The sequence below is a fragment of the Heterocephalus glaber genome, unplaced genomic scaffold (genome assembly GCF_053883595.1).
Source record: "Heterocephalus glaber isolate CG9 unplaced genomic scaffold, H.glaber_assembly_v1.0 deba00001571, whole genome shotgun sequence".
Lineage (NCBI taxonomy): Eukaryota > Metazoa > Chordata > Mammalia > Rodentia > Bathyergidae > Heterocephalus > Heterocephalus glaber.
Genome location: NW_028258356.1, coordinates 1590701 through 1611590, shown reverse-complemented (window position 1 = coordinate 1611590; position 20890 = coordinate 1590701). Strand labels below are relative to the sequence as shown.

At 38.4% G+C, this 20890-nt stretch overlaps 1 protein-coding gene across 4 annotated transcripts in view; it reads right to left on the bottom strand.

The window, feature by feature from the left end:
- Nucleotides 1–20890, bottom strand: part of Myrfl (myelin regulatory factor like) — a 150612-nt gene that overhangs the window by 38517 nt on the left and 91205 nt on the right. For all 4 annotated transcript variants that reach the window (XR_015443458.1, XR_015443459.1, XR_015443460.1 and 1 more), the window contains exons 12-13: nt 18944–19052; nt 18045–18154 (exon numbers count right to left, since the gene is read on the bottom strand). Coding sequence is in view for 1 of the 4 variants with exons in the window: in XM_087192413.1 (XP_087048539.1) it covers nt 18045–18154; nt 18944–19052 (219 nt within the window). In the remaining 3 variants the exon portion in view is untranslated. The remainder of the gene's footprint in view (nt 1–18044; nt 18155–18943; nt 19053–20890) is intronic.

Here is a 20890-nt window from a genome sequence, read left to right as displayed (position 1 = left end):
TCTATCTAGAATATATAAAGAACTGAAAAAAATTCAAAGACCCAGTTCAAAAATGGGCAGCTGAAATGAACGGACATTTCTCAGAACAAGAAGTAAAAGCAGCAAATAAATATATGAAAAAATGTTCAACATCACTGGTCATTCGAGAGATGCAGATGAAAACAACACTAAGATTCCATGTCACCCCAGAAAGAATGGCTGCTATCAAGAAATCAACCAATAACAAATGCTGGTGGGGGTGTGGGGAGAAAGGAACCCTTCTCTATTGCTGGTGGGAGTGCAGGCTGGTGCAACCACTGTGGAAATCAGTATGGAGATACCTCAAAGAACCAGGACTACAGGTCCCATTTGACCCAGCTATTCCCCTGCTGGGGATCTTCCCCAAAGAATTAAAAGAATCATACCACAGTGATATATGTGCACCCACATTTATAGCAGCACAGTTTGTAATAGCTAAAGCTTGGAAACAGCCCAAGTGCCCATCAACTGGAAACTGGATAAAGAAGATGTGGTTTTTTTATAAAATGCAGTACTACTCAGCCATAAAGAATGAAAAACTAGAGTCATTTATAGCTGAATGGATGCATATCAAGGCCATACTCTTAAGTGAAATTAATAGGACACACTGTGTAAATACTGAATAGTTTCTCTAGTGTGAGAAACTGATAGTGTAAATAAGGGTTAAAATGATTAAAATGAATAACTGATAATTTGAAATAGGAAAAAAGGTCCAAAGACATAGGGGTGAAGGGAGAGGAAGGGGAAAGGAAAGAAGGGAAAGAAAAAATTATGAGAAAAGAAAAAAATGGAAATGATGTCTATGTAAATAGGGAATGGTGGAGGGGGTGAAGGGCGCACAGGGAATGGGGAAAAAATAAGAATCAAGATACATCATGTACAGGTACAAACCCCCAATGATAAATGTAAATGAATTGTATACCTAATATGTACCAATAAAAGAATTTAAAAAATAAAATGAAATAAAATAAAATAAAATAAAGCTTCTGCACAGCAAGAGAAACCACCAACAGTGTGAAGAGACAATCCACAATGTGGGAAAAATTTTCCACCTGCTGTTCCTCAAAGTTCTACTATCTAGAATCTATAAAGAACTTTAAAAAATCAGACCTCCCAAATTTAAAGACCCAATCCAAAGATGCGCATCTGAAATGAACAGACATTTATCCAACAAAGAAGTAGAAATAGCAAATAAACATATGAAAAAATGTTCAATGTCACTGGTCATTCAAGAGATGCGGAAGAAAACAACACTGAGATTTCACCTCACCCCAGAAAGAATGGCTATCAAGAAATCAGCCAATAACAAATGCTGGGGGGTTGGGGAAGAAAGGAACCCTTCTCCATTGTTGGTGGGAGTGCAGACTGGTGCAACCACTTTGGAAATCAGTATGGAGTGACCTCAAAGAACTAAGACTAGAGGTCCCATTTGACCCAGCTATTCCCCTGCTGGGTATCTTCCCCAAAGAATTAAAAGAGTCATACCACAGTGATATATGTGCACCCATGTTCATAGCAGCACAATTTGTAATTGCTAAAACTTGGAAACAGCCCAATTGCCCGTAAACTGGAGACTGAATAAAGAAAATGTGGTTTTTTAATAAAATGGAGTACTACTCAGCCATAAAAAATGAGAAATTAGAGACATTTATAGCTAAATCGATGCATATTGAGGCCATACTCTTAAGTGAAATAAATAGGACACACATGTGTAAATACCAAATACTTTCTCTGGTGTGAGAAACTGAAAGTGTAAATAAGGACTAAAAGGTATAATAGATAATGTGAAATAGGAAGAAAAGGGGCAAAGGGGAAGGGGAAGAGGGAGTGGTAGGGGAAAGAAAAGAAGGGAATGGAATTAATATGAGAAAATTTAAAAATGGAAACAAAGTCTTTGTAAATAGGGAGGGATGGAGGGGTTGAAGGGAGGGCAGGGGAATGTGGGGCGGGGGGGGGGGGGTGTCGAATTTCCAAAGAAGAAAAGCATGCTGTTGAGATCATGTGGAAACTCTGTCTTCCAGTTGAGTTTTCAACAGGTGTCTAGTTGAGTTGGCATATGTTCTGTTTGTTGTACTTTTTTCATTTCTTGGCTTCTCATGGTGACTGATGAGCTCCTTTAGAAGATGCTGAGGATGTCTTTGATTCGCCTTGGCCAACTCAGTACCTGACACTTCTAATTTAATGTTCAATTAATCAATAGAATCAATAGTTCTTTATTAACCACCTAGGATATGTTAGATACTCTCCTACACACTAATAGGAAACAAAGCAGAGACAGCTTCTACTCTTCATAGACTATATTTTCCAATAAGGGAGATTTGATCAATAATAAGTATAAACAACAAATAAGTCACAGTTTTAAGCTATAATTAGCAATAGAAAAGAAGCCCAGCCATTGAAATAGAAAATAATTGTCACTATATAAAGCTACTATTATAGATTTAGCATATTAGTTTTATTTTAGGGAGCACTGGAAAAAAACAAAGTGATAGTCAAATAAACACTGTATTCTTATCCTGAAAAAGACATAATCCAATGGCATGCTGGCCTGAACAATAGACAGAGGAGGAACGCAAGTAGCTAACAGAAAGAAATGCACCACTTTATTACTGATAAAGAAAAGGCAAAAATAAAACAATGTGATACTGTTTTAACTCAATCAGAATTGCAACATTTAAAAAGTCTGATAATGTTAGGTGTTGATAAGGATCAAGATAGGAAAAAGATAGGCTCTTGCATTACTCCTATGAATTAGAACTGATCAGCAATCAGCCAGTACTTCCTAGACAACCAACATGTTTCTTATACCCACGGGCACATGCCTCAAAGCGAACCTCTTGTCTCATCCATGTCCTTCTCCTTTCCCTCTTTGCTCACTGCCCCAGGCTTCCCCTGCTTTCACCCAATCCTCAAGCATCACAGGCCCTCTCCTTCCTCGGTAGGCCCTAACTGGATACATTCTCAAAGTTGCTGCCCTTGGTCCTTCTGGCTTCTCATTCTGTATGAACTCTAAAACCTGTAGGACCATGCAGGCAACAGGACACAGAAACAAGAGGGCACATGAAGTCCTTGTTGGGGGAGCCTCACTCCAGCACCACATCTCCACAACTTCTCATTTCAAGGAAACCCAGTCTGACATTTGTGTGAAGATCTTCTGTTTTTTAAATGTAGGTAACAAATTTGAAAGTTTTTAAAACACCATGAGGGAAAACTATCAACAGGCCAGATTTGACCACAGACTTTCCATCTGTGACCTCCATCCATGATCTTTCTTGTAGGGAGGAAGCTTCAACCCTCAGCTGCTCTCCCAGGTTCTTCCCTCCTGGTCACTTTCTGAACATTCTCATCTGACTGCTCAGTTGATATCTGAAAGTCAAAACTGAACCCATCCCTTCCCCCAGAAAAATCACTATTTGTCAGATGGCCTTATATTAATAAAATTTCTTCTTTGCCCTTCAGTAGTTCTCAAAAATGTAGGCTTTAACATAAACAAATTCTTATCAGAGTTATCTACAAAGTATCAGATACTGTACCAATCATCACAGGATTGAGGAAGCATATTTTCTGAACTCCACAATCTCACTTTCTAGTGAAAGAGGCAAGAAGGGAAAAAAATGACAGCACAATGTGATAAATACTATAGAAGATTTATCTCCAGAGGCCTAAAGCAGTGTAGGATCAAACAAGGCATCACACAACTCATTAATTCATTCTACCAATATTTGTTGAATTCCTACAGTACAAGAAGTCCTGGTGCAAAAGCCACAATAAAGTATAGAAGAAATAACTTTAAAAACACACAGACAATTTCTGCTCTCATGCGACTTTTTAGAGAGTTTGTCAAAGAACAAATAGGCAAATAAACAGATAATTTTAGTCAGGAACAAATACTCTCCAAGCTGCTATGAACAAGTTTGCAGTTTGTGTCCAGTTTGTGTCCAAACTGCAGTTTGCAGTTTTGCACAGAGTCCCAGCTGAGGGGGCAGGCGGGGTCTGGAGTCAGGGGCAGCGTTTCCTAATTAGTGCAGAGGTACTGTACCCCACCCCTGGGCAGTGACTTTGAACCTTACAAAGTGAATCTGAGCAATGCAGAGACTATTTCAGAGGAGTAGATGGGGAAGGCCTCAACCTGGAAATCCAAACTGTGAGAGGACAAGATCGCCTAAAGGGAGAGGGGTGTTTTTGGTTCTTTTCTTTTTTGATTTGAGGATCAGAGGAAAAGGTTGGCATGGGAGGAACTCACAGACAAGATGTGCCCGTGTGGCCAGGCAAGGGAGGCAATGGAAGCCCCTGAGGGAGAGAGAGTAGAGAAGCAGGGTAGGAAAAGGGAAGGTTCCATGACGAATAGTGAGAGGGGGCAGAGGCTCCCAAGAACACAGCATACATTGCATTCTGAAAGGGCCCAGCTTCCTTGAAAAGAGGTGAGAAGGTCATCGTTCCATGTGGCTTCATACACAGGTGTTGAGGGGTTGAGGGGTTGGTATGAGTGTTTAGGAAATAAGTTAGAAAGAGAAGACCTGATCCAGATGATAAAGAGTTATAATAGTCTATAGCCAATGAAAAGTCAAATACGGGGGAAAGGGATTATTATATGATCAGAGATTTGTTTTGATTGTTTCATTTTTAAGGTAGATAATTCTACTAGTGGCTAGCAAGACAGTGAGGACATCACCATGGTAGTTTGGAAGAAAAAATGAAAAGAATAAAGGGAGCTGAAATACTGGTGATATTGCCAAAAGAAGACAATTAGGGCTTGGTGTCCATTTGGATATTGTGGATGAGAAAATGGAAGACTTGAGTGGCCATACACCCTCCCTTGGTCACATATTTGGTCACTGAGGTCCGCCAGTGTCTTCTTCTGCTTGTCTAAGTCTTCCCTGTTCCTTTACATTTATGAACTTCTTCCTAGAGGCTAGATGGCCCTATTCTTCTGGACAGATGGAGTGCTCTATTGACATATCCCACGGTACTTACACTGCAACTGAGAGCTCAATTACTGTATCATTCTCTTCTCAACCCCCTCCAAGAATATAAGCTACCTGAAGACAGAAGCCAAGTGTCACTCAATGATTTCATAATTCAAATAGACAATTTCCTGCATGTTATGATTGAAGGGAAAAAATAGATTAAATGAGTAAAAGTAGCTATATATTATATAGTAAGATGCCTTGTAGCATCAATTGAAAAAAAAAAAAAGCACATTGCTGGGAGTGGTGGCACATGCCTGTAATCCCAGCACTAGGGAAACTGAGGCAGGAGGATCACCATGAGTTCAAGGCCAGGCTGGGCTACATAGTGAGCCCAAGGTCAGCCTGAACTACATAGCAAAACCCTGTCTCAAAAAAGAAAAACACGACTTGTCTGTGAACTAATTATTCACAAGACACATCCTATCTTTGTATAGTTGTGAATTAGTTTAGAGAATTTTTTTTTTGTCTTTTTGAGGCAGGGTCTCTTTGTAGTTCAAACTGGCCTTGAACTCACTATGTACCCCAGCCCAGCCTTGAACTTGCACCAATCCTCCTGCTTCAGCCTCCCAAGTGCTGGGATTACAGGCATGTGCCACCACATCCGCGAGAAATTCTATATGTATGGAATATGCTGTTCTTATCTGTAGCACATCTGGTAATAATTCTCAAGAATAATAACCACTTACTCCCACATAATGACAGAAACAAATAAATAAAATTTCCAAGTGAAGATGTAGATTAAAAAAAACTAAAAAGGTAAAGTACCCGTTGTTTGTCTCCTCGGGCTCTCATCCTCAGCATCAACCTTGACCCCTCTCAATCTACCCCCCATCACCGGGCCTTCACTGGTGGAGAGGACACCATGAGAAATTTATGAGAAGAAGCAGATTATCCAGATAAAAAAAGTTTATCTTGCAAGGTCATCTCTCTTGTACCAACTTTGAGAAACATTACTAACTGGTTAGTTCATGGGCAGTCTATAAACATCCAGCCATTCTCTTCTCCTATTTTGGTGCAAAGTTGCAACACACTTGCGAAAATGAACCAACAATTGTGGAGAGAAATGTTTTGACATTCTCATAAGCATGTCTAGTTCATATTTAGATTCAAAGAAAATTTCCTTATTAAAAGGGGCTAGATGGTGGAAGAGAAATAAAGTGAGAAATGGAGAGACTGTACCTTAATCTGACCTCTGCCAGTTACTATAGCAAATGAAGCCCAGAAATCCTAACAGAGTCCCTTAAAATAAGCAGCCCTGGATGTGGCGATCAGAGCTACCACACTGCCCACATGAGTGGGTAGAGGCTAGGAAAGCAGGAGGCTCCCATGCATCTTGCTCATTTCACAATTAATAAAAATCACGGGACAACAGGAGCGGAGTTCCTTGCATTCTTAATGAGAAAGAATAGAGGAAATGCTCTGCGAGCCCTTATAGTGCTGGAAAGGGACATTCCACGGTGTCAAAGATTAGCTAGCAAAAAGTCTACCTCAGAATGCATCCAGAGACCAGTGTTGGGCTTCTCCCACCTTATCAGGGTGGGGAGATGTTCAACTGGCTTTTGGAGTAACAGTTTCTTTCTCTTTTTTTCCAACCTTAAGTATAATATATTTATGCTTAGACATATAGGATACTTGAGATTTTCCTTTCATTCAATATGTGAAATTATCTTTCTTGAGCAAAAGTATCATGGAAAATATCCCACTATGTAACTGTTTAACACTGTTTTCTCCATGACCTTAAATTTTATCTTTAAATAGAAATGGGCCTTTAGGATGTTCACATAAAATTACCATCATGCTCAAATATTCATGAAATACAGTTGTATGGTATAATTTATAATTTAGTTTCAAAACTAAACCTACATCAAGGTAACTTCCTGAAAATAGTACCTTATTTTTATTAACTTCATCTATGATTGGGTGTATCCATATTGATGACTAGAGTTAAATATGCACTTCCCAACATAAATATATATTTAGAAAACAGAAATTACTCTAGAGGTGAATTTTGTTTAAAATATATTTCTTCCCCCCCCATTTATTTATTTATTTATTTTTATTAAATTCTTTTATTGGTACATTGTAGGTATACAACACAATTACATTTCTCATTGGGAATTGTACCTTTACATAATGCATCTTGGTTCTTATTTTTTCCCCATTCCTAGCCCTCCCTTCACACTCTCCACCCTTCCCTATTTACAAAGACTTTATTTCCATTTTTTCCATTTCTCATCATTTTTCCTTTCCCTTCTTTCCTTTCCCCTGCCCCTCCCACTACCCCTACCCATACAAACACCTTAAATTATTACTACAGTTATCTCATGGCTCCAGGTTCAGCCTAACACGGACCCTGAAGGCAAATTCAAGGGTGGCTCTGGAATACACCTTCAACCTTGGTTCTACCAGTCACAACATTTATGGGCAAAGTTTTCCTTCTAACTTCAAGGGGATTATTCTAAATTTACTTCTAAACCAAACATGGGCCTCTGTAATTCATGTGAAAAAAATATATTAGGTATACCCACTTTACAAAGCATTAAAATTATAGCGTAAAAGGAATGGTGTGTGAATCCAATAGACTTCCTTCTATTTAGTCACATTCAATACTATGGCATGAATTTGAACTGGAATTCACCAAAAACAGTTTTGTTTTGTTTTTTTTCAGAGTCAAAATTAACATTTCAGTGCAAGTGCATGATATGCAAAAACATCCAAAAAGAAAACAGCAAATTTAAAAAACAACACCAATCTTAGTTTTTTCCTCCACTAGATCTTAAATTAACAATGAAACTCCATGGACCCTGAGCTAAAACTTATGAACTCAAGGTGAAAATGATTACGCACAGCAGGCTGGGAAGATGAAGATGAAGATGGTGTTAAGATACCAATAAGCCCTGAGGTAAGAGCCTCCTGCCTTCCTCAGTAGGTTCCTTGAAAAGCTGAGTTTTGGATGCCTTTGGGGCACTGGAGTAAGACTTGGCAAAAGCAAATCCAAACTGAAATCTGAGCAAAATGGCATCTCCAAGATGCATAAGATGCTGCGGAGGATTTCTTCCAACAGAGTCAAGGCCACAATGTGTGCTCCACCAAGTCACACAGGACCTTTGGTCCCTCCCTGTCCAGCGATCCCAGAGCTGAGCAGGCAATGACAACAATTAAATTGCACAAACTTTTTTTCATATTTTTAAAAATATTATTTTATTGGGGGCTATGGATTTAGCTCAGTGGTTCCAGTGCCAGCCTCACAAGTGCAAGGTCCTGATTTTGATCCCCAGTACCAATATATATATATATAATTTTATTTATTGGTACATTTTAGGTATACAATATAATGACATTCATCATTGGAAATTTGCACCTTTACGTAATCTCTCTTGGTTATTTTTCCCCATTTCCCTCCCCTCCCTTCAACCCCTCCATCTCTCCCTATCTACAAAGACTTTGTTTCAATTTTTTCATTTTCTCATATTAATTCCATTCCCTTCTTTCCTTTCCCCTACCCCTCCCACTTCCCCTTCCCCTTTGCCCCTTTTTTGCTATTTCAAATTATCTATTATACCTTTTAGTCCTTATTTACACTTTCAGTTTCTCACACTACAGAAACTATTTGGTATTTACACATGTCCTATTTATTTCACTTAAGACTATCGCCTCAATGTGCATCCATTTAGCTATAAATGTCTCTAATTTCTCATTTTCTATGGCTGAGTAGTACTCCATTTTATAAAAAAAAAAAAAAACACAATTTCTTTATTCAGTCTCCAGTTGATGGGCAATTGGCCTGCTTCCAAGCTTTAGCTATTACAAATTGTGCTGCTATGAACATGGGTACACATACATCACCGTGGTATGATTCTTTTAATTCTTTGGGGAAGATACCCAGCAGGAGAATAGCTGGGTCAAATGGGACTTCCAGCCCCAGTTCTCTGAGGTATCTCCATACGGATTTCCACAGTGGTTGCACCAGTACGCACTCCAGCCAGCAGTGGAGCAGGGTTCCTCTTTCCCCACAGCCCCGCCAGCATTTGTTGTTCTTGATTTAATGATGGCAGCCATTCTTCCTGGAGTGAAGTGGAATCTCAGAGTTGTTTTCATTTTCATCTCTCCAATGACCAGTGATGTTGAGCATTTTTTCATATGTTTATTTGCAATTTCTACTTCTTTGTCTGAGATATGTCTGTTTATTTCAGATGCCCTTTTTCGGATTTGGTCTTTAAATCTGGGACTTCTGATTTTTCTAAGTTTTTTATAGATTCCAGATAGCAGACCTTTGTTTGAGGAACAGCAGGTGAAGATTTTTTTCCCATATTGTGGGTTGTCTCTTCACACTGCTGGTGGTTTCTCTTGCTGTGCAGAAACTTTTTAATAAGAAGAGATCCCACTTGTTGATTGTTTGTGCTAGTTCATGGGCAACTGAGGTTTTGTTCATAAAATCTTTTCCTACCCCAATGTCTTCAAGAGTTCTGCCTAACCTCTGTTCCAGCCGATTCAGCATTTCTATTTTAATATTTAGATCTTTAATCCACTTTGATTTTAGTTTAGTGCGTGGTGAGAGATGTAGGTCTAGTTTTAATCTTTGGCAAGTTGAAACCCAATTATTCCAGCACCATTTATTAAAGAGGCTATCTTTCCTCCAGTGAGGGTGTTTGGCTCCTTTATCGAAGATGAGATGGCTGAGAGTGTCTGGAGCTATTTTTGCATCTTCTAATCTGTTCCACTGGTCCTCAGGTCTGTTTCTTTGCTAGTACCATGCTCTTTTTATCACAGTAGCTTTGTAGTATAGTTTCATGTCAGGGATTATGATACCCCCTGCCATGTCTCTGTTACCTAGAATTACTTTTGGTATTCTGGGTCTCTTCTTGCTCTAAGTGAATTTTTTGATTGTTTTCTCAAGGCCCATGAAGTATGCTGCTGGGATTTCAACTAGGATTGCATTGAATTTATACAGCAGTTTTGGAAGTATGACCATTTTCACTATATTGATCCTTCCTACCCAGGAGCACTAGATGTCTTTCCATTTTCTGATATCATCTTCAATCTCTCTTTTCAGAGTGCTATAGTTTTCAGAGAAGAGGTCTTTGATTTCTTTTGTTAGGTTGATTCCTAGGCCTTACAGTTTTTTTGGATGCTATTGTGTAAGGAATTGTTTGCCTTATTTCTGTCTCAGTGAGTCTTTTGTTTGTGTAGAGGAAAGCTATTGATTTTTGTGTGCTGACCTTGTATTCAGGTACTTTACTGAATTTGGTTATTAAGTCTAGAAGACTTTTGGTGGAGTTCTTGGGGTCTTCTATATAGAGTATCATGTCATCTACAAATAATGACAATTTGACTTCTTCATTTCCTATCTTTATTCTTTTATTTCTTTCTCTTGTCTAATTGCCATGGCTAACGTTTCCAAAACTATATTGAACAGGAGTGATGATAGTGGACATCCTTGTCTTGTTCCTGATTTTAGTGTGAAGGATTTCAGTTTTTGACCATTTAGTATGATACTGGTTGTTGGTTTTTCATACATGGCTTTTATCAGATTGAGGTAGAGACCATCTATTCCAATTTTTTGTAGGTTTTCATCATAAGTGCATGTTGGATTTTTTCAAATGCTTTTTCTGCATCTATGGAGATGACCATACGGTTTTTGTCCTTGGCTCTATTGATATAGTGTATTACACTGATTGATGTGCGTTTGTTGAACCATCCCTGCATAACCTGGGATGAATCTCACTTGGTCAGGTGTATGATCTTCTTGATGATCTTCTGCATTGTATTTGCCAGTATCTTAGTAAGGATTTTTGCATCTATGTTCATTAGTGAGATTGGCCTATAGTTCTCTTTTTCAGTTGGGTCTTTCTCTGCTTTGGGGATCAAGGTGATGCTTGCTTCCAGGAATGACTTTGGGAGTATTGCTTCCTTTTCAATTTCATTGTGGAGTTTAAACAGTCGTGGCAGTGGTTCCTCTCTAAATGTCTTGTAGAATTCAGCAATGAAGTCATCAGGACTTGGGCTTTTCTTAGTTGATAAGTTTTTAATTGTGTTTTCAATTTCATTGATTGATTGATATAGGGTCATTTAGAATTTTTAGGTCTTCTTTGTTCAACTTTAGTAATTCATATGTATCTAGGAATCTGTCCATTTCTTCTGTGTTTTCCATCTTATTGGCATATAGGTTGTTGAAGTAGGTACTGATGATCCTCTGGATTTCTGCTGGGTCTGTTGTAATTTCACCCTTTTCATTCCTAATTGCATGGATTTGGGCCTTTTCTTTCCTTTTTCTGATAAGGTTGGTGAAGGGTTTGTCAGTTTTGTGTATTCTTTCAAAGAACCAACTCTTGGTTTCATTGATTTTTTGTATCATTCTCTTAGTCTCCATTGCATTGATTTCTGTTCTGATCTTTATAATTTCCTCCCTTGTATGAGCTTTGGGTTTGTCCTGTTCTTCTTTTTCTAGAAGCTTGAGGTTCAGCATGAGGTTGTTTAATTGGGCTCACTCTGTTTTCCTAATATGTGTATTCACTGCTATGAATTTCCCTCATAAGACTGTTTTCATAGATTCCAATATGTTATGTTGTCACTGTCATTGTATTGTAGGAACTGTCTGATTTCTTCTTTAATTTCCTCTGTGACCCATTGTTTATTCAGAAGTGTGTTGTTCAATTTCCATGTGTTTATGAAATTCTTGGGGTTTCTTTTGCTATTGATCTCCAATTTCATCGCATTATGTTCTGATAATATACAGAGGATAACTTCAGTTCCTTTGCACTTACTTAAACATGTTCTATGAGTGAGTTTGTGGTCTATTTTGGAGAATGACGCATGTGCAGCTGAAAAGAATATGTACTCTGATTTTGTAGGGTTGAACACCCTGTAAACATCTGTTAAGTTCATTTGCTCAAGAGTTCAATTGAGTTCTAGTATTTCATCACTTATATTTTGTCTAGTTGATCTATCTATTTGTGACAGTGGGGTATTGAGGTCCCCCACTACTATTGTGTTAGTGCATATATGACTTTTCATGTCTGTTAGTATTTGTTGTATATAGTTGGGTGCACTAGTGTTTGGTGCATAGATATGTATGATTGTCATCTCTTCCTCTTGGATTGTTCTCTTTACAAGGATGTAGTGTCCTTCTCTGTCTCTCTTAATCAGTGTTGGTTTGAAATCCACTTGATCTGCAAAGAGGATAGCTACTCCTGCTTTTTTTCGGGTTCCCATTGCATGGAGTATTGTTTTCCACCCTTTAACTTTCAGTCTATGATTTTCATTTTGAATTAAGTGTGTTTCTTGTGTGCAGCATTTTGTTGGATCTTGATTCTTGACCCATTCTGCCAGTCTATTTCTTTTGATTGGTGAATTGAGACCATTAACATTGATGGTTATAATATATGTATTGACTTTTCATTGTCATGACTTTTTCTTTTTGTTGGATTCTCCCCCTTTGCATTTAATTTCTTGTCACGCCCAATGGATTCATTCTGCTCAGCTTCCTGGGGTTGTGATCCTCATTGTCTTTTCCTAGGTCATTGTCTAAAATATCTTGGAGGCTGGTTTGGTATTCATGAAGTTTCTACTCTTTGTCATGAAAGTATCTTATTTCTCCATCAATTTTGAAAGATAATTTTGCAAGGTACATCAGTCTGGGTTGGAGACTGTTTTCCTTTAGGACTTGAAATACATCACTCCAAGCTCTTCTTGCCTTGAGGGTTTGCATTGAGAAGTCTGCTGTGATTCTGATGGGCTTTCCTTTGTATGTGATTTGTTTCTTTTTTCTAACTGCTTGTAGAACTTTGTTCTTCTGTTGGTTTCTGGAATCTTAATAATTATATGTCTATGTGTAGATTTTTTTTATCAAGGCTCTTTGGAGCCCTATATGCCTCACTTATCTATATGTCAAGTTCTTTTCCCTGCTTGGGAAGTTTTCTGCCATTACTTTTGTGAACAATTTTTTTTATGTCATCTGCACTCTCTCTTGTTTCTTCGTTGACTCCAATCAGTCTTATATTATTCTTCTTTGTATCATCTAGCAGCTGCAGGATTGATTTCTCATGGTCCCTTACAATTTTGAAGCATTTTTTCTTTTCCTGGTTACTAATTGCAATCTTATCTTCTATATCTGAAATTCTGTCCTCACATTGGCTCATTGTTCTATGTAGACTTTCAAGGGAGTTTTTGATCTCCTGGAAATCTGTTTGTATCTGTTTTATGGATTCCATTAGTTTCCTATGTTGAGATTCCATCATGTTCCTCAGCTCCTCTATTTTTTTAATCTGTATCCTCTCTAGGTTTATTAATCATGTGTTGCACTATGGGCACAATCTCTGCTGTTAGCTGAGAAATTATTTCTGATATCATTTTTTCCAGATCCTCTTTTGTTGCCAGTTCAGGGAGTCCAGGTGGTTGAGTATCAGAGTGTTCCATCTAGTTTCCCTTTGGGGTTGCTGCAGGTGATCTGGAAGTCTGGTTTTGAGACTTGTTTACATGTTTTCTCATTTAGACGTGGGAAGGGGGGGTGCTATTGGCACCTGCTCGGCTCACCTCCTCTGTGCTGGGAGCTGTGGAACTGGGGCCCGAAAGCCCCTTCCTCTGGGCTTGGAGCAGTGGAATGGCAACCCAGAAACCCCTTCCTCTGGGCTGGGAGTGGTGGAACAGCGGCCCAAAAGCCCCTACCTCTGTGCTGGGAGCAGTGGAACTGGGGCCTGGATTCCCCTTCCTCTGGACTGGGAGTGGTAGAACTGGGGCCCAGAAGCCCCTACCTCTGGGCTGGGAGTGGTGGAATGGTGGCCTGAAAGCCCCTTCCTCTGGGCTGGGAGTGGTGAAACGGTGGCACAGAACCCCCTTCCTCTATCACACAAACTCTTGAACCGTCCCTGCCCTGCTGCTGTTAAGTAAGAGGACTGCTTCACTCTGAAGTTGCATAAACTAATGACTCGATCTTTTTCAGGAGACCCACGCTGTGAGCACAGCACCAACTTGAAGCCCCACAAACTGTTAAGCAGATCATACTCCAGCAACCTTAGAATGGAGGAGTTGAATGGATTGAAGAATCACAAATCACTCAGCAAGTGTTACTGGAGTAACAGTTTCTATAAAAGGCTGTGGCCTTAACAATGTCTCCATAGATTATATCACCACTTGGTCCTGCTACAAAAAGAATCACTTTTACTTTTTGGACTCCTACCAGTTTTGCTTATTTACAAATAGAATTTTGCCTTCACGTAGTTTTCTCCACAGGTGACACAGAACTGGCTGTCTGGAACAGTAATGTCACCCTCCTACTTTCCCAGAGACCTGGGTTTCCCCTCCTAGGAATGAGCTTCAGTTACGGCCTCTGCTAGGAGATGGGAGGTGGCCCTTGGACCTCCTGTCACTAACAGTTTCAACTGTCCCATTCAACTCACCTGGGGAGTAAGAAGCTTCTGCTGGGCAGAAGGGGAAACTACTTGCTGAACAATGACTATCTTAAGGCCCTGGGCAGAAGACATGATCTACACATAGGTTCATGAACACTCCTTTCCTAAGTGTACAAGGGTGGGCCACATCCAAAAGTTATTGAACTGCTACCTTGGCAGCCAAGTGACACACTCGCAAGCTCCCCTGTGACCAATAGATATGCACTCCTTTCCTCTCACCCCAGAAAACTTGAAAAATGCATGAGTGAGGGTGATTTTACTACACAAACACCTTTGAATATGCCCCATTTTGTTTTAATGTAATTTATTGGAAACTTCAGTACTTTATTATTAAAAATAAATTTATCAGCAAGGTGGCAAGACACAGTCGCACACAAAAATTAATTGCTTTTCTAATACACTAATAATAATTTGAAAAGGAAATTATAAAAACTATTCCATTTAAAATACCATCAAAGGATAAAATATGTATTAACTTAAGGTAATAAAAGATTTATACAATAAAAACTATAAAATATTGCTAAAATAAATTAGGGGAAACATATATAAATGGAAATATGTCCCATGTTTATAGACTGAAAGACTTAATATGGTTACAATGTCAGTGTTGTCCAAAGTGATCTATATATTAAGTGCAATCCCTATCAAAATCACAATGATGTTTTTTGTAGAGAAAGAAAACCTACCCTAAAATTCAGATGGAGTCTCAAGGGATCACAAAAGTCAAAGAAATCTTGAAAAAGAACAAAACTGGAAGACTCACACTTCCTAATTTCAAAACGTATTATAAAACTACAGTAATCAAAACAGTGTGATGCTGGTATAAAAATAGATATAGAGGTCAAAGGACTAGAATAGATAACCCAGAAATACAAATACTTTTTGACAAGGGTGCCAAGGCCATTCAATGGGGAAAGAAAAGTCTTTTCAATAAAGTGCTGGGAACACTGGATATCCACATAGAGCAGCATGAAGTTGGAATTTTACCCAACACTATATATAAAAATTAATTCAAAATAGATCAGAGACCTAAATGTAAGACATAAAACTCTTAGAAGTAAACGTAAGTCAACATCTCTACAACACTGGATTTGGCAATGATTTTTCTGGATATAATAACCAAAGACTAATAAATACAGTAGATATCATCAAATTAAAATTTTAAAAAATTTCCATACATAAAAAGACACTATTAAGAGAATGAAAAGACAATCCATATGAGAGAAAATATTTGCAATAATATATTTGATAAGTGACTAGTGTGCAGAATAAATAGAAAACTCCTAACTCTCAACAACAACAAAACAACACAATTCAAAGATGGACAAAGGCTTTGAGTAGACATTTCTCCAAAGAAGATATACAAATGGTCAATAATCATATAAAGAGATCCTGAGCATCACTAACCATTAGGGAAATGTAAAGTAAAACTATAATGAGATATTACCTCACCCATTCAAATGGCTACTCTTTAAAAAAAAACAGAAAATACCAAGTATTGGTGAGAAAGTGCAGAAAATTGAAATGTCTGGGCATTGTAACTGGGAATATAAAATGATGCAGCCACTTTGGAAAGCAGAATGGCAGTTCCTCAAAAAAAATGCCACATATAATCTAGCAATTCCACTTCTGGGCATATATCCCCTAAAAACTGAAAACAAGGGCTCAAGATAAATATCATTTACACCCACATTCATAGCAGTATCATTCACAACTCATTTTATTAAAATGCAAACGCAACCACCAATAGATGAATGGACAAGTAGTAAAGTGTAATTTATACATAGAGGAGAACATTTTTCACCCTTTAAAGGAAGGAAATCTGACATATGCCACTACATGGATAAATCCTGAGGACATTATGCTAAGTGAAGTGAACTAGTCACAAAAAAGAAGTACTGTATAATTCCAATTATATGAGGTACTTAACTCAGTCAAAAATCATAGAGACAGGAAGTATAACAGTCCTGTTGCCACAGGCAAGGGGAAGAGAGGAATGAGGAGTTATTGTTTAATGGACACCAAGTTCTACTTTTAGAAAACGGAAAGAGTTCTGTTGATGTATAGTGATGATAGTTGCACAACACTATAAGTGTCTTTACTATCATTGGGCTGTACATTTAAAGTTGTTGGGATGATAAATTTTATGTTGTATGCATTTTACCGAAATAAAAAATTGGAAAATCAGTAAATAAATTCCTCCTGGTATACCTCACAAATGACATGATATCCTGGGTCTGCCAGAGAGCAACAAAATAATTCCTTCTATGTAGATGTGTTCCACGGGAAGCAGAAGCAGTAAGTCAGCTTCTGCCACTCAGCTTTTGCAGCCTCAGAATGACCAGGCCTCCAAGATGCTGTTATTTGAGTGCTTTGTGAACAGGGCTTGTAGGTAGAGGATGGTGGAGGTGCCTAGTGTGAAAAGGTACAGTTTGTTTTGCTATTCCAAGTGTGGCTTGTGACCCACAGGGATGGCAAGATTGGCACACCTGGAGGCTAGTTAGAACTGCAGGATCTCTCAGGTCTCACCCCATTCCTGCAGAATCAGAATCTGCATTTTAATAAGATCCCCAGTGATGTGTGAGCACTTTGAAGTTTGAGAAGCATTGCTCCCATGAACTGACAAATTATAAATTAGTCTTCACTCAAACATCTCTCCCCACAGCTACAAAATCCCTATGGCAATCAGACTTTCCTCTCAGCACAAAATACAAAAACTCAATGTAAAGTCAGTCAGCAGCAGACCAAATTTGTGAACTTTGCAAAAGATACAAGGTGTCACAGAATTGATGGACATCATATCAGGGAACTACTCAAATCACACACACACTGCATCAGCAAGCAAGGAACTGGCAGGCTGGACCATGAGGAGAGCTAATCTAGAGGCATGATGACATTCCTTCAAAAGGGGATGATTTGAATACCAAGGAATTAAGACAAGCCCTTGGGGAAAAATGAGGAGACCCATGAATGTCTTCATAAAAATGACCCACTTTGTGATTATACTATGAAAGTCAAATATAATTTCATCAAAAACTAGTCCAAAAGAAAGTCACCACTCCAGTCATTATTCATTCTGAGTAATAGCACATTGTATACTTATAATTGAAGCTGTGTAACATTAGATAATATATAGTTTCATAAGTTTCAGTTCAATTTTTATAGATGAAGTCTAATCAAACTTTTTCTCACTGTCCATTGTTATGTTAAACCCTTGTTTTAATAACATTGATGCTAAGTGGACTTTTCCAATGCCAGTTTTCCTCCAATACTTGCTAAAGTGAAATTATTATTGTGTATTCCTTTTTCTTTTTCTCTTATGGGACTTCTTTCCTTATTACTACATATTGACAAATATAGCTGTACATATTTGAGAGATACAAAATGATGTTATGATTTTTTAATATAATATGGAACAACCAAGCCAACCAACCAAGCCATCCATCACCTCAAACATTTGGCATCGCTTGTGATGAGAACATCCTTATGACACAACTTTTTTCTACCTGTAATTGATACAACTCACTTCATAGCTAAGTGAAGAAGTCTTTTTTAATGTGTATTTTCTGGTGACATGTTTCAGTCCATTGTGCCGCCATAGAAAAGGCTTATTCATGGGGGAACAGATATCTATTCAGTGATGTATTACCTTATCAACCATGAGGAAGTTCTCTAGCTTCTCTCCATTTTCACAGGTGACATCACCAACCTCTCTCACAGCTCTGGGCAGGATCTCTTGCACCTCCTGGGCAATCATTCCTATGTACAAAACACTCCAACAGATTTAATCAGAGAAAGACTGCTGGGAGAAAATCCTGGCAGGTCTATGTCAGGATGAAACCCTGATAGCCACAGGACATCTTAGGAAATAGATGTTTATCCCTTCTAAGCTTTGGCTTTGATCTACAATACATTTTACACAAAGAGGAAACTTTGAGCCAAGAATCACTATAGGATTCAAAGTGAGAATATAGTTATTTTACTCTCTTTCTATTTAAAGACTCTCTGACAAATGTTGGGAAGGGTGAGTAAATACCTTAAAATCCTTGTACATAGAAGGAAAGGTGGGGAATTAGCTTTAATTCCTTTCTTTTCCTATGAGAGGCCTTTGCCCCTAAATATTCCTTCTTTCTTTAGGATTCTTGGGTTAGAGAATAAACATCATTTTGTTTACACTTTCTCTTTCCTAGACCTACCTTCCTACCCTCCAACTTCTTCCTCCATTCCCAAACTGCCCAATACTGCCCCTCCCACAGTTTGAGCTACCATTTTCCCAACCTTTATCTCATGAGCAAGATGATTCCATCGAAAAGAAACAATATATTCAGATTACTCCGCTAGGACATTACGGTGCAGGAATGGAGGTGATAGAAAAGATGACACAGAAATTCTTCAACCTTTCCTGATCTGGTGAATGTGGGTTTCACAGAGAATGAGATAGAGCACCAGGGTGTTATCAAATCCTATAGCACACAACCTCAAAATTAAGAGGGAATTCAACTTTAATGGCTGATGATACAAAATTGAAAAGGGAATTTGTTTGTGTACCTGTTTGATGGGCAGTGTTTATTCCCATTGCAGATGCAAACTCAGGTTTGTAGTCATATTCAACAATCCTCATTTGTGCTATTCTTCTCAGCTGTTCATTTGTGTCAACCTAAATTGATTAAAGAAGAACAGATTTACAATGTTTAGATAACTGCTATTCAAATCAATGCCCAGAGAGATTAGGAATATTGACAATGGGACTGTTCTTTTCTTTTGCCCAACTACTGTAAGAGAAATTTCTCTTTCTCCTTAGAGGAGCCAAAGTTGTAAGGTTCACGTCAGTGATTTCCACCCACTGACTAATAAACTGACTCAGGGTTTTGAACCTATATTATAGGGCAAAAGCTTGATCTGTCACTGTTCTTGCCATATTTTTCTCCCCTGAGAGCTGAATCCTCCTTTTGAGAAGAGGTTCTTCACTTTGTAGAGAAACAGTGGCTTCTCTGGATCATAAGGCATCATTTTCAAATGATACAGATTAATAGCAAAACTTGTATTTGCAAATTGAAATGGCAGTGCTTTGTTCAAGGGCCTATATTATTGAATTGTTTTTAAACATTTTGTAGGAGAAAATTCCTTCAAGTGGATTACAAGTCTAGATTATTCAACTACTGGTCCTTCAGGACTCAGACCTCCCACTTCGCTAGGTAGCTCAGTGCCCCAGGTCACTCTGGTCAACCAAGGTACCTGCCTCTGAGATCTCTGCTCTGTGTACAAACGCATTTCTGTTACTGCAGAGTCCTCAATTTCACTGAGCCCCAGGAAAACGGTAACAACCATAACACAATGAATTTTCCCTAAAGCTAAATGTGTTTAAGCCAAATGATTCCCTAGTGGGGTTTTTTTTATGACTTGTTGAAACTAGCCTGATCAATTTTCTTAATTACTTTATTTGACAAACAAAATATTGGACACCTTTTGCAGGTTCATCAAAATTTGTTTTAGAATATTACTGAGCTGGGGATGTAACTCAGAAGAAGAGCACTTGCCTAGAATACTACTGGATTATGAAGCCAGTGGTGTCTTGCCAATAAGAAATATACTGCCTGGGCACTCATCCATGCTTTAGAGGAATCCAATATGCTTTTGTTGTTGCTGCTGCTGCTGCTATTTTAAGAAATCCCCTGTCATGGCTGTCAACTCCTTCTTTGACCAACTCCATGAAGCCGAGGAAAGTTCTTCCACAGTCAGGACTCTCCGCCCTTCCTCAGTTTGACTGGTTGTAACAGTGGACACTGGTACTCATTTGGCCAAAAGGACTAACTTCACTTCAGATACTTATCTCATAGTATAATTTTGAGTTTCTTGCTGTTTTAATAACTACTATTATCAGAAGCTAAGGTCAACTCATTTATTATTTGTTTCATTCAATTAATATTTACCAGTCACATCATGCATTATTAAATATATCATGTACTATTAAATATTGGGGCTTTTAAAAAATGATTGCCTTTTTAAAGTTTCTGGTCTCAACAGGAAGATAGACACATCACATATAATTATATTACACTGAGAAAAATGCAGTGTGTTACTGAAACTATGACCATCCTCTCAGCTCTGAGGAGCTACCTAAAATATTTTTAGGCGAGCCAAGAAGAAAGCTTCCTAGAGATGGTGAAGCCTAACCAAGAGCTTGCCTTCTTTCAGTTCCTCAAATATGTTCTACTCTTTGCTCCTCAGGGCCTTTGCTCATGCTGGTTACTTGCCTAAAGAACTCTTACCTTTTCCTCCTCCAATTTAAACATCTTTTCCTCAGAAGATTTTTGACCCTCAAGACTAGGAAGTGTCCCTCTACTTTCTGTGCTCTTTGCACTGTTCTCCTTCACAGTACAAATCACAATACACCAGATGACTAGTTGTGTCGACTTTATTCTCTGTCTTCCCCTACAAGGTATACACCCTAGAGGATGAAGACTGTGTGAGACCATCATTTTCTGTTCATCACCA